The sequence below is a fragment of the Mustela putorius genome, unplaced genomic scaffold (genome assembly GCF_011764305.1).
Source record: "Mustela putorius furo isolate JIRA1106 unplaced genomic scaffold, ASM1176430v1.1 tig00003858_pilon_pilon_pilon, whole genome shotgun sequence".
Taxonomy (NCBI): Eukaryota; Metazoa; Chordata; class Mammalia; order Carnivora; family Mustelidae; genus Mustela; species Mustela putorius.
The window spans coordinates 11,087,915-11,107,349 of record NW_025422010.1 but is presented as its reverse complement, the minus strand read 5'-3'; the positions used below and the strand labels follow the sequence as shown (position 1 = coordinate 11,107,349).

The 19,435-nt window shown below is 37.7% G+C and overlaps 1 protein-coding gene across 5 annotated transcripts in view; it reads left to right on the top strand.

Moving 5' to 3' along the window:
- ARHGAP28 (Rho GTPase activating protein 28) overlaps positions 1-13,664 on the top strand; it is a 207,693-nt gene extending 194,029 nt beyond the window's left edge. For 4 of the 5 annotated variants that reach the window (XM_004742733.3, XM_013051393.2, XM_004742735.3 and 1 more), the window contains 2 exons: positions 7,496-7,560; positions 9,863-13,664. In XM_004742733.3, the coding sequence (XP_004742790.1) occupies positions 7,496-7,560; positions 9,863-9,972 (175 nt within the window). In that variant the 3' untranslated portion in view covers positions 9,973-13,664. Of the gene's footprint in view, positions 1-7,495; positions 7,561-9,666 lie in introns of all 5 variants that reach the window. The other variant, XM_004742734.3, reaches the window with a different exon arrangement.
- The last annotated feature ends 5,771 nt before the right edge of the window (positions 13,665-19,435 follow it).

The window sequence follows — 19,435 nt, the reverse complement described above, 5'->3', positions numbered from 1 at the left end:
GTAGATCAAAGAACCTCTTCATGTTATGTTGAACTTAATATACACACACAGAAATGAGTACAAGTGGGAAATTTGAATAGGATAGATGGATCATATCAATGTCAGTATGTTAACTGTGACATTATACTGTATTTGTATAAAATGTTACAATTTAGGGAGAAGTGGGCAGAGAGTATGAGTAATTTTTCTGTATTTTTTCTTACAACTACATATGAACCTACCACTATCTCAAAAATATTTCAATTTTAAAAAACAAGAGTAACCAATAAAAGTAATCTATGGTGTTAGAAGCCAGGATAGAGGCTTTCTGTGAGCGTGAAGGGAATAGTAACTAAGAACCCATGACAGTGGTTTCTGAGAAGTTCGTTTTTTAGTATTATGGGGGTTGGTTATACGGTATGTTCACTTTATGAAAATTCTTCAAGTATTCTTATGATGTGTGCATGCTTTGTATGTTCTCTTTCTCCTTCTCCATATATCTATGTATGTGTATATATAAGCATACATAAAAAAGAAAAGAGTAGACAGAGGCCAACAGGAGTGCAGAAAACTTACTTCTTTCTGTTGCTAGAACACTGTAAGTAGTTACCACTAGGCAGTCATAGAGAGACTTGAAATGCCACTGGGGGGATGTGACCATCCAAATGATTGCTAGTTACATGCGTGATAAAATTGCTTTTGTATTCTGATGTAGACCTTTTGTAGAATGAAAATGTTCTAATAAAAATAGATTAGAATCTGTGACTATGGATAGATGCAAATCCTTTGTATGAACTTCAAAAGATGTTGTTCAGTCCATTTTCTTCACTAGTTAGAACTGTGGCCAACTTTAGTTTAGTTGTAAACTGGCCCATTTTTGCCTTTTTCACTAGAGGCTTATTTTCTGACTGACCACTTCTTCTGTTTAAGTAAAAAAAGGGGAGAGAAGTCCCATTCCTCCCAGATGTCCTCTTATAACTAAAAACCCTCAGACATAACACAATGAAAGTTGGACACTCTCTGAAAGGTAGACAGACAAGTGCTGACTGCCTAGGGACATTGGGCCTGTGAAACAACATGATGGTGAATTCCTGGATTTCCTTGTTGCCTCCCATATGTCCAGGCAGGGAGACATATAGGCAGGAACCTTCAGCCTGGCACAGGGACGCACAATAAAGGAGCTCCAAGAAGACCCTGTCCCTACAGCCAAAGGACTGGTGAGAAGATAGCCTAACCACAAAAAACCATTTTGGCAATACCTGCCCTACTCCAACCAAACACCAACAGAAAAAGCACATCACTACGCCTGTGTTTTTGGTGGGACCAAGCAGACAACTGATGTACATGCCCCACCCAACAGAATCAGGTGGTGATCCAGTTCCCAACCACAACATCGTCAGCAGGGTCCTGCCTCTAGCTGAGTCTCCTCCCCCCAGCAGCAGTGAGACCTAATAAATCAGTGCACGGCAGACAGTTATCCACCAGCTTCACCCCAGCCTCAGTGAAGTCCAGTGAAGAGCTGAGCTTTACCCTCAGCCAACAGCAACGAAGCAGCAAGAATCAAACTTCTGCTTCCTCTCCCTGGTGGCAGCAGAGCCAGCAGGGAGCTGATCTTACACCCCCAATCTGAGGCAGCAAAGCAGTGCCAATTGGTGCCCCACATTCACTACGAAGGTGTCAGCAGGGCCCAGCAAAAAGCTGAACATACACATCCACCCAGACCTTATGCTAAACTTCAACAGGAGGAATGTCTGCCAAAAAAAAAACGATGATTAAGTAAGATCCAGAGTCTCATAATATCCAAAGTATCTGCAGTATGATACAAAATCACTCATTATACCTAAAACCAGGAAAATCACAATAGGGATGAGAAAAGACAATTGAGAAATGCCAGTGCTAAATTGAATCAGATGTTAGAACCATCTGACAAGGATTTTATAGCAGCCATCACATACGTGCACGCGCGTGCACACACACACACACACACACACACACACACGTTTCAACAATTATCTTGAACCAAATGAAAAAATAGAAAATCTCAGCAAACAAATAGAAGTTATAAAAAAGAATGAAATGAGAATTAGAATAACTGAAATAGAATTAGAATTAGAATAACTGAAATAAATTCATTGGTTGGGCTCAGTAGTAGAGTGGAAATAACAGAGAATATAATTCGTAAACTTGAGGAATATCAGTAGCATTATTTATTCTGGACAACAGGAAGAGGACAGACCCAAAAAAAGTGAATAGAGCTTCGGGGATCCGTGGACGGTAACAAAAGAGCTAACATTTGCATCACTGCCATACCAAAAGTAGAGAAAACAGGAACTAAAGAAAGTATTTGTAAATAAATAATGACTGAAAACTTTCCAAATTAGCAAAAAGTATAAACCTATATACTCAAGAAACTAAGTGAACCCAAACAGGACAAACCAAAGAAATCCCTTCCAAAACAACATAATCAAACTTGTAAAAATTAAAGACAAAGAAAGAAATCTTGACATCATCCAGAGAGAAGCAATGCCTTTCTTATAGGGAACACCAATTCTAATTACTGCAGATTTCTCCTTTTTCATTTGAAACCCTGGAGGCCAGATGGAAATGGCATAGCATCTTTCCAACTACTGAAAGAAAGGAACTGACAACCTTGAATTCTATGTCCTCCAAAAAATATCTTTCAGAATGAAGGGGAAACAAAGACATTCTTGGGTGAGGCAAAACTAAAGGATTTTGTTGCTAGCAAATTTACCCATAAGTGGATAAAGGAAGTTCTCGAAATAGAAATAAAATGATAATGAAGACTTGAAACATCAGGAAGGAAAGGAGAACATCAGCATGGGTTAAAAATAGTAACTGTAATAGATTATCCTACTCCTTATGCATTTCTTAAATCATATTTGATGGTTGAAGCAAAAATTGCACCACTGGTTATGGTGCTCAGTGTATGTTGAGGACAGATTTAAGACTTTACTTATTTATTTATTTTAAAAGTTTTATTTATATATGAAAGCAAGGGCAGAGGAGAGGGTAGGGACAGAAGGAGAGGGAGAGCGAGAATCTCAAGCAGACTCCCCGCTCAGTGAGGAGCAAGAAGGAGGGCTTCATCCCAAGACCCCAAGAACACGATGTGAACTGAAATCAGGAGTTGGACACTCAACCTACTGAGCCACCCAAGTGCCCAATACAATTATATTTTAAAAGGGTTGAGGCTCAGCATTCTTTATTGTCTGCATAGTGACTTCTCTCCAAAGACTGTAGTATGTAAAGAGAGAAAAAGAATAACTTCATAGTTATGAAATCTGACCTCAGCAGGTGACTAAGGTTAACATCAACAATGATAAAGTCACACTGATAGTATGTAGCCCTGATTTAAAAAAAAAAAAAAAAAAAAAAGATGAAAATGGCCCTTCTGTCGCTTTCCTCCCAAGAACACATAACTCCTAACAACTGCAAGAAAAACATCAGACAAATCCCAGTTTGGAAACATTCTGCAAAATACCTGATGAGTCCTCCTCAAAGACATCAAAAAACAAGGCAAGTGTGAAAAACAGAGGAGCCTGATGAGATATGACTATATATTAGTTTCCCAGTATTTCCATAACAAATTACCTCAAACTAGCAACTAACTAAGCAACAGAAATGTATTCTTTCAGTTCAGGAGGCCAGAAATCTGAAAGAAATGTGTCAGCAGCGTTGGTTCCTTCTGGAAGCTGGGAGGGAGAAGCTCTCCCATCCCTCTCTCCTAGCTTCTAGTGGTTGACAACATCCTTGGCATTCTATGGTTTATAGACTTATCACTTCAGTCTCTCCATCTTCACATCCTCTTTGTGTTTCTCTGTATTTTCTCCCCTTCTTAAAAGGATAATGAAATATTGTGAGTAGACTATATATTCAAAATCACAAATTTAGAAGAAATGGACCAGATCCTCAAAACCCACAAGTTACCGAAAGACAACAAAGATGACATAGTTTTGTAGCCTTTAAAGGAATTGAATCTTTAAAAGTTTTCCAAAAGAGAAATCTTCAAGTCCAGATGGTTTCACTAGAGAATTCTAGCAAATGTTTAAAAAATGAACACCAATTTACCACATTCTTTTACCAGAAAGTAGAAGAGGAATGGACACTACCTAACTCATTTTATGAAATTAGTATTGACCAGACACCAAAGACAATAAACAAACACTGAAGACTAATATCTCTCATGAACTTAGAGACAAAAGTCCTCAACAAAACATCAGCAAAGCTAATCCAGCATATATTAAAGGAATTACAGTGACCAAGTGGGATTCATTTCAGGTATGCAACTTTGGCTCAATATTTAGAAATTAATGTAGAATCCACCATTGGAATGGAGAAAAAGCATATGATCATGTTAAATGATACAGAAGAAACATTTGATAAAATCCAATACCCATTCATGATAAAAACCCTCAGTTAACTAGGAAAAGGGAAGAACTTCCTCAACTTGATCAAGACCATCTACAAAAATCTACAGCTAGTATTATACTTAATGATGAAAGATTAACACTAGATCAAGAACACTACTTTTATTCAAATACTATTAGAAGATTAAGCCACTGCAATAAGACAAAAACAGAAAAGAAAAGGAAGGAAGGGAAGGGAGGAAGGAGAAAAGGAAAAGGAGGAAGAAAGGGAGGGAAGGAGGGAGGAAGAAAAGAAAGAAAAAAAAAGGGAGGGAGAAAGAGAGAGTGAAAGAAAGAAAAAAGAAGGAAAGATTGATTGTAGGAGAGGAAAAAACTGCCCATAACAAAGTTCATTTTAGGGTGCCTGGGTGGCTCAGTGGGTTAAGCCACTGTCTTTGGCTCAGGTCATGATCTCAGGGTCCTGGGATCGAGTCCCACGTCGGGCTCTCTGCTCAGCAGGGAGCCTGCTCCCTCTAGCTCTCTCTCTGCCTGCCTCTCCGTCTACTTGTGATCTCTCTCTGTCAAATAAATAAATAAAATCTTTAAAAAAAAAAAAAAAACAAAGTTCATTTTAAATTTACAGCTCACTGGTATTAAGTACATTCACATTATTATATAATCATTACCACCTTCCATCTCCAGAAAGATGTTATCATTGCATACTCAGACTCTGTTCCCAGTAAACAGTAACTCCTCATTCCCCCCTCCCCCAGCCACTGGTAACTGCTCTTCTACTTTCTGTCTCTATGAATTTGACTGTTCTAATAACTGAAAATTTTAAAGATTTATTTTATTTATTTTAGAGAGAACAGAGGGGAGGGGCAGGGGGAGAGGGAAAGAAACCCAAGCAGACTCCCTGCTGATCATGGAGACAGATGCAGGGCTCGATCTCACAACCCTGAGATCATGACCTGAGCCAAAACCAAGAGTTGGAGAGCTAATGAACTGAGCCACCCAGGCGAGAAGTACAAAAGCAATTCAGTGGATGAAAGGTAGCCTTTTTAACAAATGATAAATGGTGCTCTAGTAGTTGAACATCTATAGACAAAAAACAAAAAATCCACAATGGATCACAGACTTAAATGTAAAATGTAAAACTATAAAACTCTTAGAAAACAGCAAAGGAGAAAACCTCTGTGTTGTCAGGCTTGTAAAGAGTTCTCAAAGTTGACATCAAAAGCATGATCCAGGCATGTCTAGGTGGTTCAGTCAGTTGAGTGACCAACTCTTAATTTCAGCTCAGGTCATGATCTTGGGGTCCTGAGATCAAGCCCTATGCTGGTCCCCATGCTCAGCTGGGAGTCTGCTTAAGATTCTTTCCCTCTACCCCTTCCCCCATGCTTTCTCTCTCAAAAATAAATAAATAAATCTTAACCAAAAAACCAGCATGATCCATAAGAGGTAAAAATTGATAAATTGGACATCATCAAGATTGAAAACATACTGAAAGATTCAATGAAAAGGATGAAAAGACAAAGATACTTAACAAACTTCACTTCCAGTAAATGACTAGTATCTAGAATATAAAAGGAAAACTCAATACTCAAAAATAAGAAAGAAACAACCTAATTTAAAGATGAGCAAGGGGCGCCTGGGTGGCTCAGATGGTTAAGCGTTTGCCTTCGGCTCAAGTCACGATCCCAGGGTCCTGGGATCGAGTCCTGCATCGGGCTCCCAGCTCAGTGGGAAGCCTGCTTCTCCCTCTGCCTCTCTCCCTGCTTGTGCCTTCTCGGTCCCTCTCTCTCTCTTAATTGAATAAATATTATTAAAAAAAAAAAAAGTCACATGCTCTATGGACTGAACCAGATAGGTGCCCCATGGACATATATCCCAAAGAAATGAAGATAATATTCACACAAAAACCTGTATGCAAATGCTTATAGCAACTTCATTTATAATAGTAAAGCCTGAAAAAGAAACCCAGACTTTATTCAGCAGGTAAATAACAAACTGGCACATCCATGCCATTGTGTGCTACTGAGCAAATAAAATGCCACACCTTGGATGAATCTCCACCAATTTATGGTGATTGAAAAAAAAAAAAAAGCCAATACAAAGTGTTCTAAACTCAGTGTGTCCACTTATTTAACATTTTTGAAGTGACAAACTTCTAGAAAATGTGGAATAGAGCGGAGGTTACCAGAGATAAGGGATGAGGGTAGGAAATGAGGATGAAGAGGGAGGTGAGTGGCTTATTATAGTGAAATGAGAGGGGTCTGGTGGCAATGGAAATGTCCTGCATCTTGACTGAATCAATGTTGACATTCTGGTTGTGGTAATGCACTAGAGCTTTGCAAGATTTTACTACTGGGGAAAAGTGAGGAAAGGGTACATAGGATCTATCTGTGGAGTTTCTTAAAACTATGAGCAAATCTAAATGATCTCAAATAAAAATGTTTAATTAAAGAAAATAGGTCACACATCTTTCCTCCTCACAAAGAGCTGAGGTCAATCTTTTTAAAAGTAACAAAACTGAAACTCATTGCTCAGGTAGGATGAAGATTAGCCAACTCTTCTACCACAGCATTTTAGTCTGGGGTGGAGAAATTAAATTGGACAATTATTATCTCTGACTTGCTTTCACTATAGAGCAAAAATATGCAATGAAGTCAACATTAAGCAGTTTGAAAAGCTTTAGGCAAGTTTAGAAACATGGCACAGACAGAGGAGAGAATCCCATTCAATTTTTGGCAAGAAGAGAAATGAAATCTGACTTCTTTTGAACTGAGAGTAATGTGACCAATGACAAGGCAGTATTAAACATGCAGCTGCTCCTTCACCAGCCTTGCTGTGTCTGTAACAGCCCTCTCTTAAATGAAGCTGACAGTTGTGGGTAGAATGGGCTCCAGGTTGCTGTAGGGCACAGCAGTGTCCATCTTGGTTTGGAATCGTCCCACCCTCCCTGTGCCTTGGATGCTTGGCCATGTCAAACAAATAGAATTATTTATCATAACTTTGATCATAATAATGATTTGTGAGTGTATTTCATTCAAGGCAGAAGGAATTGTTGCCATGATATTTAAAGCACAGATTTACCTCAAATCATGGAAGAAGGTTAAATTACATTGCTTTTTTTTTTTTTTTTCCAGTCATGGTTCATCAGAATGCTTTAAGATTCAGAACCAACGGTTATATGAAATTGGAGGAAATATAGGTATGCATTCTCTAACGGTTTTTACTCCTAAATTTTCTGATTACTCTAAAAGAAATATGATGCTATTATTGTAAAAGCATATTTTATGAGTTTCTTAAATATAAATTCAACATCAGTAAGTTTCTGAATTTTTAATTTCATATGAGAACAGTTGTATGAATTTTCTAAAATATTTTCAAAATTTAAATGTGGATATTTTAATTGATACGGAGCAGACTTTGGAGTCTTTTAAGTGTGCCTCAGAGTTGGAAAGTCGCTTCCTGGAGATCCCTGCAAAACAGAGAACATCATGGAACGTTGCCACTGTGACACCTTTCTTCTTTAACTTCCCTGGTTTCATCCTCAGCCCAGGTTAATTCTTCCTATTTCCCTGAGGGGGAACAAAAAGGAATCCAACAGAAATTGCCTCTGCTTGCATCTGTGTCTGCCTTCCCCTTTGTTCAGGTCTTCTGCTTGCCCTCTGCACAGTCTGGATGAACCACGCCAGCTCCCACTGATGGCCAGCACCTCCACGTGTGCCTCATTTTGTGTTCCCGCCTGCCACTGGGGGCCTTGCTTCAGCCCCCCATTCTCCCCAGCACCATCAGCTTTTCCCTCCCAACTGCATCATTTCCAACTACATAAACATTTTTTGTAATATTCATCTTCACAAAACTCTCTCTCAAACCTACTTCCATTCCAGTGTTCTGCTTTACAGCAAGAACTCCTTGAATCCATTTTCTGTTCTCCAATTTCTTCCTCTTGTTCTCTCTCGAAACCACTCCAGTCAAGCATTACCCCGCAGCACTTCACCAAAATTGCTCTTGTTGAGGCCACCAGAGAACTCTTACGTTGTGAAATCCAGTCATTCGTTCTGTCTTGATAACTGCCGGAGTTGATCTTTCCCTTCTTTGAAAACACACGTTCTTCACCTGGTTCAAGGACAACCTAAGCTTCTGGGTTTTGTCCCACTTCACTGGCAGCTCCTGAGTCTCTTTTGCCTGCTACTTCTCATCCTCTCAACCTTCAATGTGGAAAACTGTGGGGTCAGGCCTCGGAACTTTGCTACCTATACGTAACTTCTTGGCGAGCTCAGTCCTTCTCATTGTTTTAAATGCACCTGCGGGCAGTTGCCTCTCAAGTTATACACAGCCTTCCTCTCAGCACCAGCTTTGCAGATCCATTCACCAGGCACATTTTGCCTTGGAGCCTTTGCATTTACTCTGACTTTTTCCCAGAATGCTCTCCTTTTGAGTGTTCATTTCTCACTCCCTCACCTCTCACAGGTGTTTGCCACTGTGTCACCTTCTCAAAGAGACCTTCCAGGATCTCACCTTCTCTAGGTGTGCCTTCCCAGCTTTGTTGTTCTCTCATGTTCTTATCACCACAACACTTACTTTATATTATACTTGCTTATTTGCTCTTTGTCTTTATTTGCCCTCAGGGCAAATATTTTTCACTATCTGATGCCTCTCTATGACCCTAGCCCCTGGAATAGTGCCTGGAATATAATAACTTCCAAGAAATATTTGATAAATGAATCAAGCAAGGAGTCAGATATTGGTGGTTTCCTTTGAGACTTTGATATACATTCCAAACACACTGTACATAAAAATTTTCAACTGTATTTGCTTCATGGAATGATCTTTTTGTTGTTATCATTTCTAGATTTCCTGTCTGTGGGAATTGCACCTGTAGTAAAGAAACAAAATGACCATTCTTGAAGTGAACGTGATTTTAATCTTTTCTAGCCCTGGTCAAGTTACTGTCTGTAAAACCATTAGAAGACATGTTTTATTATATAAATGACCAGTTTATACCTCAGACAGGTTCTTGCCGTATTTTCCTAATTTATGTGGTGAGTCTAGGGAACAATTTGCCTATAGCTGGTACAACTGTTTTTCCCCACAATTTTGCATGGGATTTATTTGAAGCATTTCACAGTCATAAAGAAACAAAGAAGGGAAGGAATAAGGCAGGCAGGCAGACTGGTTTTGCTAAAGAACCTTAACCTTTGGCTAAGAGAACTGTCTTGGCCTTATTTGAACCTTCCCAACACACACACGCACATGCACACGTAGAAGTGTGCACTCTCGAAAACATTCTCTGATTTTCTCTTTCCTTTAGGGCAGCATTGCTTGGATCCAGATGCTTATATATTGGATATATATCATGTAAATCCTCAAGCAGAGTGGGTGATTAAACCCCAGCCAAGTTTTTGAAATAACCCCCAAGATGGCACCTATCATGTATTATATGCCAAGAAGATTCTACATTTGGTAGGGAAAATAACAAGACTGTTTTGACATGTTTGTTTCAATAGCCCTCTTGGTGTTTCTCAGCCCAAGAGGCATCTCCCGGCATTGTCAACATGAACTGTGGAGGAGGAGGAGCTGGTTGACTGAGCTGAGGCTTTCTCCTATGGTTCCTTAATAATGGTGAAGGAAAGACGCTGTGATTGTTCCAGAGGAAAGGCCAAGCTAGTATATGGAACTCTGTAATCATTTCTGGTACTTTGACTTCACAACAGAAATGAACTTCGTCTTGTACCTAGAGATAAAAAATACTTCTTTATGTAGCAGATGCTACACAGACATGGAAAAGTCTTTGTTTTACTTACGTTATATATATTTTGACCTTTTTGAACAAGAATGCCAGAAGTATCAATAATTTCCACCACAGACATGGAAGAGTCTTTGTTTTACTTACGTTATATATATGTTGACCTTTTTGAACAAGAATGCCAGAAGTATCAATAATTTCTGCTCTGCAAAATAATTCAGATTTTCTTTTCAAAAGGAATCAGTTTCTAAAGTTATGCATCCAATATCGATGCCCTGACTTGCTCCCAAATTGGAGGAGGATGAACTTCTGTTGAAAGAACACTGTATTGTTACGTATGTTGTACTGTATTATGACTATCCGCATTCTGGTGCAAGTAAACATTTCTCTATTGTGGGTTCTTGAAAATTTATATTTTTAAAGCTTGTTCTCTTATGAGCACAGGTTCCCATAGCAAAGGTTAGTTTGACAGAGGTTGTTCTAATGCTTTCATAACCTTCTGTGTAGTTACCAGTCACAGACCTCTATCTTTTCATCATGATTATGGTGCTCAATGAAAAGCTTTCTCTGTGCCAGGCACAGATTTCCTTTCCTGATCAAACATATCGTTTTTTTAATATTTTACAACTGTAGATTGTCACTTCGGTAGCCCCAGTTTAAAAATAGAGAATTGTCTTTATCCAACTGCTCTTCATCCAAAAGTACTGAAAAATACTCTTATATCCAGGTTTTATATGCTGTAAAAGCAAATTGTTTCTGTTCATCATTCATAGATTGGCCAAGCACTGTGGATTAGCCTCAGACTTTAAAGTCAGATGCGTATTTGGTAAGCTGGAAACTGTCTTACTATGAAGATCCTGCAGAGCCGTTTTTTAGACCTACAATCAGTGAGAACACACATCCACAATCTAATGGAGAGCAAATCCACAATGTGCTGAAGGGTCAGACAGCTCTGCCTTTCATCTTAAGACTACAGATATAGGTCTAAGGTTAGCTAGAAATGGGGACAGAGGTCTCATTTATCCTACATGCATGCTTTGGATTAGAATCCACAGATTGAGATTTCATTGAATTTATAACAATTTTAATGAGATTTAATGTCCAAATGACTCTCTTTTGCAGTTCAAACAGTAACGTTATAAATACAGAAAACATTTTACCAATGTTTTGGTAAAAAAGTGTTTTTACCAATGTTCCTACTTACCAATTCTTAAAACATGACATAATAATTTAAGCCCACATATAGAAGAAATCTTTTTTTTTTTTTTTTTTAAAGTAGGCTCCACACCCTGGGTGGAGCCCAACCCTGGGCTTGAACTCACCATCCTGAGATCAAGACCTGAGCCAAACAAAATCAAGTGTCAGATGCTTAACCGACTGAGCCACCTAGGTACCCCTAGAAGAAATCTTTTATATGCAGCATTATTATGCCTTGATAGCTCTGAAAACATTATTTATATTCAACATGTAGATAATTATGTTTCTGGCCATTAGGGTTTTTTTAATTTTTATAAAAAACTCAAATATCCATTCATTTTATTTGTTTGAGAATTTTTATTTCCTGTGCCTGAAAACCCATTAGAAGATAAACATGTGTCATGTAGGTTTTTATATATTCCTACATTTCATCACTTTTCAATGTTTCACTAATTGATGGTATGTTAGTTTACATAATGGTTTTCAAGAGTCTGAAAAAATGCTTTTTATTGTTTTTGAAATTCAGAACAATAGGAGTAAACATTTTATTTTATGCAGCTGCTAACTTCCAGAGCATAAGATGGCAGTAATTTATACCCACACACAGAAGAAATTCTTTAAATTAGCTCTCATACTTCTGTTTATACATGAAAACAGGGACTGGTTTTTCTCATCGTGCTTCCTATAGTTTCATATAGTTAAATACTATTGTAGAAGACTTTTTAAATCAAAAATTTGCAGATCTAATTTTTTATTTGAGAATTTTCCCATGTTTGGGCTGAAAACATGTTAAACCTGTGTATAAGTTCCAAAGGTTTTAAGATTTACTCCACTTATCATTACTTTTAAATAAGTGAGAGATGACAGGAGACAACTGTTTCTGAATATCTTACTTTTGTGTGGTGTCAGATGTTAAAGACTTAGCTAACCCAATAGCTTTAAATAAATCACTTGAATGTATTTAAGTATGTGTGACAACTTTCAAATAACTATGTAATATGGAAGGCCATGTCAATACTAGTATCTCTGAATATAACTTTTATTCTTAGTCATAGGATAAACTAAGTGATTATAGAATTTCAGTAGACACACAAATTTTTGTATGAGTAGAGGTTCTTTTTATTGATTTTATTCTTAAAGAATAAACAAACCCCTACAATTACAATTTAAAATTTTCTGTCAAATAATTATTGAAACTATCTTTGCTTTATCAAAAGTTGTTTTAAGATAGTTATGGTAGTCTGTAAAAATGAGTAGTATGTATGCAAACAAGAGTCCGATCCTGAGCTCCTAGATTCAGTTCTCACTAGCTTTCCACCCACCTCCTCCCAAGTGCTCTTGGTGTACAGTTAGGAGAATAATATCAAGGAAGGCATTAGAGAAAGTTAACATTTTAGTGACACTTAGAAAAAACCCTAGAGCTGGCTCATTGTTTTCTCCATTTTGCAAAAGAGGATCCCTTTGTTAAGCAGGTCACTGGGGGATATGATTCTTAGAGCCAGTAAGATCTTCAAATAAACTGGAATATTAATTTTGTTACAATGTATACACAGTATAAACTACCTCACGTGTCTTTCTTAGGAAAAAAGTTAATGGACTTTAACAGTTTTTGTTACAAACTGTCCCTGAGTCATCTTATTTAAGTCACTTCAGTTAGCTTTCAGTGTACATTTAATAATAAACATTTAATGATGTAAAATATTTTTTAGTGCAAGCTTTAAAGCCAAAAATACTCTGTACCTGTGACCTGTGTTATACTCTGAGAGAATTCATGTCCCTTAGTCATTGTCATGGAGTCATTGTCATGTGTGTCTCACCATGTTGCAATGCAGGTCTTCAAGTGTGGGAATTAATAGTCCTCTCTTCTTTCAGGCATTTTTTCAGCTGTTTTCCCCATACTGCACTTGACTGAAAAGTAGCATGAGATTAAAATGTCCCTTCTTTCTTTGAAGCATATTTCAAATGTTTTTCACAAATGTTTTACATGCCTGAAAAGAATATATATTATGGGATTAAATAGTTCCTAGTTTCTGACAGGTATTTTCAAATGTTTTCCATCAATGTGTCATTTAATAAAAAATAATATGACATGGATTAAAATGTTTCTCTCAAACATTTTAAATAGTTTTCCACATACACACACCTTAATTTAAAAACAACATCTTTTCTTTGTCATTTTCCTGAGTATTTTCTAAAACTATGTGCTCTGATTAGAAAATTATTTAATGTCACAAGAAATCCCAATGTTGTCTTATGTTGTCTCCCATCTCAAAAGTTAGTATTGATTCTTTTGTCCCAACTTTCATTGTTAAGTATAATATGTATGTTGCATTTTATCCATAAAAATAAAGAGAAAAATACTAAAAGCATTGTCACAAGAATTCTTATGATACTTCCGCTAGTCTAAGGGCACCATGATGCTGGTGTAAGAGTAGGAGCTTTAAAGTCAGAAGGTATGTGTCTGAGCCCACTCTCTGTCACTGACCCACCAGGTTGTGGTCTTGTACAAAAGCCATATAGCACGATAGTAATGGACAGCTGTGGGTAAGGGATAGATTGAACAAACAATTTCCTAAATTTATTTGAGTTGATGTTTGGGACAAGTTTTTAATATGTATCTTTAAAAGAAAAACTTTCTTAATAGATACAGAAAAAAAACATTTGACAAATTCAATACCAGTTCATAGTCTTTTTAAAAAATTCAACATCTTAATGTGTATCCTGTGCAAAAGGCCAGAAAGAAAAGACATAAAGATGAGAAAAGAAATAAAATAGTCTCTATTTATAAATGATAAGAATATGTGGGAAAGACTAGAGTATCTTCAGCTATTAGGACTAGTAAAATAATTTACCAAGGTCATGGTATACAAGATGATTATATATAAATTAATTGTAATTTTTAATTTTGTATTTATTTATTTGAGAGAGAGAGCACACAAGCAGAGGGAGTGTCAGGCAGATGGAGAGGTTGAGAAGCAGACCCTCCAATGAACAGGGAGCCCAATGTGTGGCTCAATCCCACAACCCTGGGATCATGACCTTAGCTGAAGGTAAATGCTTAACTGACTAAGCCACCCAGTCACCCAAATTAATTGTATTTTTTATATTAGCAGCAAACAGTTGGAAAGTAAATGTTTTAATTTCCATTTTCTATAGCATCAAAAAACATAAAATAGTTGTGTAAACATTTACCAAAATATATTCAAAACAAGTATGCTAAAAACTATTTTTGGTGGAAATTAGAGAATAGCAAAATAAATGTACACATATACCACATTTCTGCATGGGAACAGATGAATAGAAGAGCGTTGGCAAGATGTCAGTTCTCTACAAACGGACCCATAGATTTGATGCAATCCTGGTAAGAACACCAGTAGGCTTTTTAGGTACAAATTGGCAAACTTATTATCAAATTTATATGGAAATGCAAAGAATCTAAAACATCTGAAGTAATAATACCCCCCAAAAGAGAACAAAGTTGGATTAGAATCAGGGATTTAAAGACTGATCTAAAGCTACAGCTGTTAAGACAAGACATTGCAGAGTGAAGGCCAACACCTATATCAATAGCACAGAAAGAGGTGCTCGCTTACATGGTCATTTGATTTTCAACAGGTGTCAAAGGAACCCTATTGAGAAAGGAAGCTTTCTACAGAAGGTACTAGAACAACTGTATATACATATCACGAGGCATACAAAAATTCATCCAAAAGGGATGAATATTGTTAATTAAAACCTGAAACAATGACATCTTCATAAGAAAACAGAGTAGATTTGTGACTTGAGGATAAGCAGAGCTTTCTGAGGAACAGAAAAGAGCCCTTTTAAATTAAATAAATTAATCTTCAACAAAATTTAAAACTGCTGCTTATCCAAAGAGATCACTAAGAAGTCCAATAAACAAACCACAGATTAGGAAAAAAAAAAAACATAGATATAAAGCATATATTTGATAAAAGAGTGACATTCAGGATATATAAAGCATTCACTAGTGAAAAGAAAAGCACATATTTGAAAAGAACATAAGACTTGGATACTAGATGAAAAAAAAAAAGAACACAAATGGCAAATAAGCACATATATACACATTCAACATCATGTGCTATTAGGAAGATGCAAAATAAACCACAAGGAGAAACCACTATCTACCCACCAAATAATTAACATCGAGAAGATTGACTATTCTGAGTGTGGAAGAATCAGAACTCTAATAACTGCTGATCGAATATGGGATAGCCATTTTGGACAAGAGCTGAGCAGTTTCTTATCAGACTAACCATACAACTACCACCTGCTATCTGAGTACAGATAATAGCATAAATGAATCTCAGAAGCATTATGCTGAGTCAAAGAAGACTACCTACTGTACAATTCCTTTTACATGAAATGCTAGGACAGGCAGAGCTCAACAACCATGGGGGAGAAAACCCAGAACGATGGTTGCCTCTGTGAGGATAGGGATGGAGACTGGGTGGAAGGGGCATGGGGCCTTCCTGGGAAATTGAAACATTCTCTATGTGCCATCGCATGCCAGGTCCCCTGGCTGCATGGTCCTGTTGAGCACTTGATATATGACTAGTCTGAACTGAGATGTGTTCCAAGTGTAAAATACACAGCAGATTTTGAAGACTGGGTAGGAAAGAATATAAAACATCTCAGTAATATTTTACTATTCCAAGTTCGATTCTAATGTTTTAGATATTTAACTTAAAGTGATAAATTATAAAATAAATCTTAGCAGTTTCTTTTTACTTAATGTAGCTATTAGAAAAGTATAAGCTATATATTGTCGCTTACATTATATTTCTGTGGAACGGTATTGTTTGATATTTTGATAAGTGTTTGGGTTATAAAGATGTATTTGTCAAAACTTAGTGAATGTTTACTTAAGATTTCTGCATTTCATTATATGTAAATATTACCTCAAAAAAATCTAAAAAAAAAAATCTGCTAATAACAAATATTGAACGTTAGGTAATGGTATGCATACTGGAGTAGTTCAGGGGAAGTATATTAGTGTCTGAAACTTCTTTTGAAATGTATAAAAGTAAGACAGTTTGATGAATGAATAGAAGGGTGGATAGATGAACAGATATGCCGGAGGCCAAGTATAGCAAAATATTTATGATATAAATGGTAGTGGGCATAGCAATATTCAATGTAATATTCTCCGTGCTTGAAATTTTTCATAGAATTTTGAAAAAAAATTTGTTTTTAAATGTTTTTCTTTTAAAAAAAATTTAAGATTCATTTGTTTTAGAGAGAGATCAGGCATGCATGAGTAGGGGAAGGGACAGAGGGAGGAGCAAAGAGAGAGAGAGAGAGTCCTTAAGCAGACACCTTGCTGAGCAGGGGGCCTGATGTGGGGCTTGATCCCAGGGTCCTGGGATCATGACCTGAGTGGAAATCAAGAGCCAGATGCTTAACTGACTAAACCACCCAGGTGCCCCTGAAAAAAGAATTCTTAACATAAAAACACAGAAGCAGATAAAAGAGAATCAGGAGTTTGGGCAATGTTGGAGTTCCCCTTAGATGTTTCTTTTTATCTTCCCCACAGTAAATTATACTCTCTCCAAATATCTTCAGACAGAAGTTGAGTGGGGGTGAGAAGCAGAGAGAATGGAGAGGTATGCTTTCGAAATTTTACCTGAGCTATGTCAACTAGCAAGCATGTATATCCTTACAGTTTGTCTATGAGCTTCTAGCTAACAGTAATTCAATCTGAGTGTTTGCTTTGCAGCCTTACCACGTTCTTCCTCACTGTGAAGGTGTGGGCCAGTGTTGGAGTGTAGCTTGTGTCCTTAGATGACAGGGTCTTCTCTCCCATCAGTGACCCTTACTCAGTACTTCTCAATCCATGGCACCCCAGGGCTCCAACCCAATGACATAACAGTCTGGACAGGTAAGTACCAAAATAAGAACATACCCATCATTAATGATCAGTGAATTCACCAGTCTGATAATCTATTGCCAAATAGGGTGGTGGGAGCTCCTCTAGTTTCTTAAACCTTCCAGTGCTGCAACAACTTATTTTAAAGCAGTGACTTATCGGTTCAAACAACAGATGTTTTAGAAGGAGTTGCAAAGTGATCCAGTTCTAACAAGCAATCCAGGGTTATTTTCTCAATTGTACTATCCAGTTACATAATCTCTAAACCTACAACTCTTGATTCAGCAATGCAATAGTTCCAGAAGTATTATATAGTGATGCAGATAATAAACACACAATATACTGAACATAAAAACTTAACACCCTCCATGTCAGTTAAGCAAGTTAGCATTACCACATGCCATTTTAGGCATTGTTACAAGCAAAAGGTTCACAAAATAATTTCAGGATGCCTACGTGCCATTAGCAACCCCTATTCGAAGGACTGTAAGAATTTACGGATTTCAAAAGATCACTTAACAGCAACAAATAACAGTAACTTGCTTATCTTTTGGATACTGTGTGAAATTATTATGCAAAAGTGCCAAAGAAGTTGCCACAGAGCAAGACAGTCTCAGGTATTTCTCTGAGGTTTAGGTCTTCCTCCACAATTCATACAGAGGGATGAGTCTGAGGAATTATCTTTGGTCTTTCTGCACCCACTAGAGCCAGCAGCACATGTCAATTCACTGCTCCACCATTACATGGAGGAAAAGGTTACAGAAATCATGATTTAAAATCATAGGTGTGCATCGTGAGATCAACCTTTTTACTAAAAGCAGTGCTCCCCAGCAGTACAGCTAATATGTTCTCCTACCAGGGTCCTAGAAGAGACCAGCAAGGATGTTGATTTAAAGTCAGGATTCCAGCAGCACCTCAGTGGCTCAGTGGGTTACGAGTCTGCCTTCAGTTCAGGTTATGTTCACAGGGTCCTGACATTGAGCCCCGTCTCAGAGTACCTGCCCAGTGAAGCCTGCTTCTTCCTCTCCCCCTGCACCGCCCCCCTTCCGGCTCATGCTCCGCCCCCCAACCCAATAAATAAATAAATATATTTAAAGGTCAGATTCCATAGAGATACAGAAAAGGTCATGTTGACCCTTTTCTTTTCTTTTCTTTTATACAGTCCCTCCATCCATAGCATATGTTTAAGACACTTAACAAATATACAAAGTAATATATGATCATTAGGATTTGACTTTTTCCATGAAACAGTAATCTTCCTTTTATCTCTTGACCAATCATTTAGTATATGTCCAATTAATCTTAATGGGGCTCCAATTATCTTTATCCTGGAGATTAAGGGCATGCTAACATCAAATAATAGTACATGGTAGTTTAACACATCAAATCATGGTGCTGCATCATTTTTATCCAGTTTAGCAAAAATGTCCCCATTTAAACATTCCATAGTTAGCATGTCTCAAAGTGAATTTTTAAATCTTTATGCCAAAATCCATTCTAACCATATGTTGGTTTTTTAAAACCTCAGTTTAGAGCAACTTTTTAGTTCAAGTCAAAACTCTTATTGGAGTCCCTTGGATCCTTTCTTGTCACAGCCCACATCAACCCAGTGGCAAACCATTGGGGGGACCAAGTTTAAAAGTACTGTCATATCCTAGTCATAAAGGAACACAGGTAGGCCCAGGTCCTTCTGGCTTGAACTTGTAAACATTTATGTTCTGTAAATTTTACCTCTGAAAAAGTCTGTCATCATCCTAGAGAACATTCAGCTTTCTGGGTATCTATCAGTAGACAGCAGTGGAGGATTTGGGTTCTGTTCCAGTATTTGGTGCAGGATGAGCTGCAGAGTGGTTGCTTTTGGGCTTCTGTTGTCATCCTCTTGTGTTAGAACCCTTCAGTAAGACAGAACTTTCTTCAGATCATCTCTTTACATGGGGATTGGGAGATGAAGGGCCTTTAAAGCTTTGTCCACAGCTGTAGTTGAAGTCAGGCACCTGGTAGCCCCACACCCAGCAACACACTGTGGGACCTTAGGGTGACTGGGAAGAGAGGTGGCCCGGGAGCACTTCCTGGTGATCCTTCCCCTGCAACTTGAGTGCTTGTGTCCTAAGCAGACATATGGCACTCCCATCTGCTTTTTTGGCCTCCCCCTGGGTGAACAGAGGCTCTGGGCCCTCCAGTGGGGATAGGAGCCCAAATGAGGCATGCACCATCTCTGCTGCTCACTGCTAGATTCAAGTCCCAAAC